General features: G+C 48.5%; 1 protein-coding gene across 1 annotated transcript; it reads left to right on the top strand.

The window, feature by feature from the left end:
• The first annotated feature begins 423 nt into the window (after window positions 1-423).
• LOC119583255 (early nodulin-75-like) lies at window positions 424-2,603 on the top strand. Its single transcript, XM_037931727.1, has 2 exons — window positions 424-567; window positions 1,956-2,603. The coding sequence occupies exons 1-2, from the start codon at window positions 424-426 to the stop codon at window positions 2,601-2,603; spliced, it is 792 nt and encodes a 263-aa protein (XP_037787655.1).
• Window positions 2,604-2,853: the final 250 nt, after the last annotated feature.

Genomic DNA, 2,853 nt, shown 5'->3' with positions numbered 1-2,853 from the left:
TCTTTCCCATCCTTATATTTCCTTTACCTCTTCTCTATATATCTTTGGGAGGTTTTTTTTCTCTCTCTTCTTTCCTCCTCCTCATCTTCTTTCTTTCTTTTTTTTCTTTCTTTTTCAATGTATCTCCTCTTCCTCCGTGTGTTCCTCATCCATTTATTATTATCTCCTCCTCTCACCCCTCTTCCTGTGCTTCCTACTCTTTTTACCCTCAATCCCTCCCCCACCTAATTCCCTCCTTGTGCCCTACTCCCCCTCCTAATTCCCTCCTCGTGCCCTCCTCCCCCTCCTAATTCCCTCCTCTCCCATCCCCTTTCCTTCCTCCCCCACCGCTTCCCTCCCTCTCCACTCTCTTTCCCTCCCTCCCCCTCCCCTTTCCTCCCCTCCTTGCACCCCTTCCCTCATTCCTCACTCTCGCGGGGCAATATGACGCAGAAGGCGACGCGGATCCCGGATGAAGGAGATTCCGGACAGGATAAAACAGGACGCAGGATAAATGCAAAGGTGGCGGCTCCTCCATCTTCGTGCCACACTCAGTGCCATCGCGGCGTTGGCACCGCCGGCGACGCCGTCTGAGCAGGGGCGGCCAAACAATATATAGAAATCCGAGACCCATATTGACGGGCCAAGGGCGTCATATTTTATTTCTTTCTCCTCGTCTCTTGCGAGAACAATGCGTCAAAAGTGGGAGGGAAGGAGGAGGGGAGAGGTGGAGGGAAGGGGACGCCCTCTTTCTTGTCGGCGACGTCGGGATTTCGCTCCTTCTTTTGATGATGGAGAAGGAGACGTTTGCAGCGATGACGTCAGTGTCGCCGTCTTGGTTCCTTGGAAGGAGCTGCTCAGGTGGAAGAGTCTGGCGTCCGCTGCTCCTCGCGCCTCGGCCGGATCGATTCTGCGAGAGAGTCACGGGGCTCTATGGAAATTAGATTGCATTATGTCGATTTTTTTCTCTCTTTCTCTCTCTCTCTCTCTCTCTCTCTCTCTCTCTCTCTCTCTCTCTCTCTCTCTCTCTCTCTCTCTCTCTCTCTCTCTCTCTCTCTCTCTCTAACCAAATGTACCTGAACCCTCTAGCATGATTTGTATATAAAAAATATAATCTTTTATATCCTAAAAGACACATTCATTATGCAGTCATCACGACGGAACATGACCCACAATACCCAAGATTTTTATTATTTGATAATCTCTCCATGTTATGTCCGTCGTAACACTGTTGCTGAACGTTTCACATCGTCAAATATGTAGCGTAGAGCTGTGTCGTCTGCTCGTGGTTTCTACCTGTATATCTTGGAAAACGATTGTCTTTTACTTGTTTCACGTTGATTCTTCAATCTTCATATTCCTTTCTGGGTGTATTTGACCTCTTGACCTCTTGATGTGACTTTCTGGTACTGCCCTCTACTGCACTGGGTACAAGAGATTTGATAATTGGAAGAAAAGAGAGAGGAATTTCAATATTTAAAGCGAAAAAAAGTGACTTTTTATATACGTCTAATTGTATCTTTCGGTTTTGGGGAGATTGTTACGAAATTCGTATGTAACCACGAAAGTGTGTGCTGATAAATAAATAGATGAAAGAAAATATAATAACGTCACTTGCTTTCCCTCAGCCCTGCCGACGCTCAAACCCCGCCATTTTTCCGACACAAGCAACCACCACCTTCGAACACATAATAGACCCTTCTCCTCTACTCTAACTACCGCACTTATAACCATAATCTCTCATATATTATTACCTATTATTATTATGTTATCGTTATACCTTCTTATACACCTTCCCAACCATATACAGCCATAACCACAATAAAACATCGCCATCCCCTCCTCCAACCAACGCACTTATAACCACAATCTGTCATTACACCTTCCTAACCAAATGCAAACGCAACCGAAATTTCACTCAACCGCCGCACCTACAACCACGGCAGCTACAACCACAACCCCACAAACCCCCACAGAACAACCTTCCCACGCAGCTACAACCACAACCCCACAGAACAACCTTCCCACGCAGCTACAACCACTACCCCACAGACCCCCACAGAACAACCTTCCCACGCGGCTACAACCACAACCCCACAGACCCCCACAGAACAACCTTCCCATGCAGCTACAACCACAACCCCACAGAACAACCTTCCCACGCAGCTACAACCACAACCCCACAGACCCCCACAGAACAACCTTCCCACGCAGCTACAACCACAACCCCACAGACCCCCACAGAACAACTTTCCCACGCAGCTACAACCACAACCCCACAGAACAACCTTCCCACGCAGCTACAACCACAACCCCACAGACCCCCACAGAACAACCTTCCCACGCAGCTACAACCACAACCCCACAGACCCCCACAGAACAACCTTCCCACGCAGCTACAACCACTACCCCACAGACCCCCACAGAACAACCTTCCCACGCAGCTACAACCACTACCCCACAGACCCCCACAGAACAACCTTCCCACGCAGCCCGATGCCCTCAGACCAGGGTTACCGCCATGGTACGAATGCGACGCTAGAGCCATGACTTCGACGTTGGTTGGAATTAGTTATGAAAGATTACCTGTATATCACAATGTAGGAATCCATATAAAAGTGTAATACAAGTCATAGATTGGCAATATTTAAATGAAGCGGAGACGTTATGGTTAATAAACATGTTTCAGACATATTAATCCGAAGTCTAGGCTCGATCATCGCATTCGCACGGTTTGCGGTAATGGAGGATCAGGAGCAAAAGCAAACTCACAAAACCCTCACCTTCCCTCAACCCCCACCTTCCCCAACCTCCACTTTCCCCCAAACCTCCACCTTCCCCCAACCCCTACCTTCCCTCAACCCCCAAATTCCC

Source organism: Penaeus monodon, chromosome 17 (genome assembly GCF_015228065.2).
Source record: "Penaeus monodon isolate SGIC_2016 chromosome 17, NSTDA_Pmon_1, whole genome shotgun sequence".
Lineage (NCBI taxonomy): Eukaryota > Metazoa > Arthropoda > Malacostraca > Decapoda > Penaeidae > Penaeus > Penaeus monodon.
This window is presented reverse-complemented; position numbering and strand designations above follow the sequence as displayed.

Bases quoted from the DNA above. Each gene is read 5' to 3' on its own strand.
- LOC119583255 (XM_037931727.1), top strand. From the start codon at position 424: ATGACGCAGAAGGCGACGCGGATCCCGGATGAAGGAGATTCCGGACAG. The intron at 568-1,955 runs GTCTGAGCAGGG...AAACCCCCACAG, and splicing joins TTGGCACCGCCGGCGACGCC to AACAACCTTCCCACGCAGCT.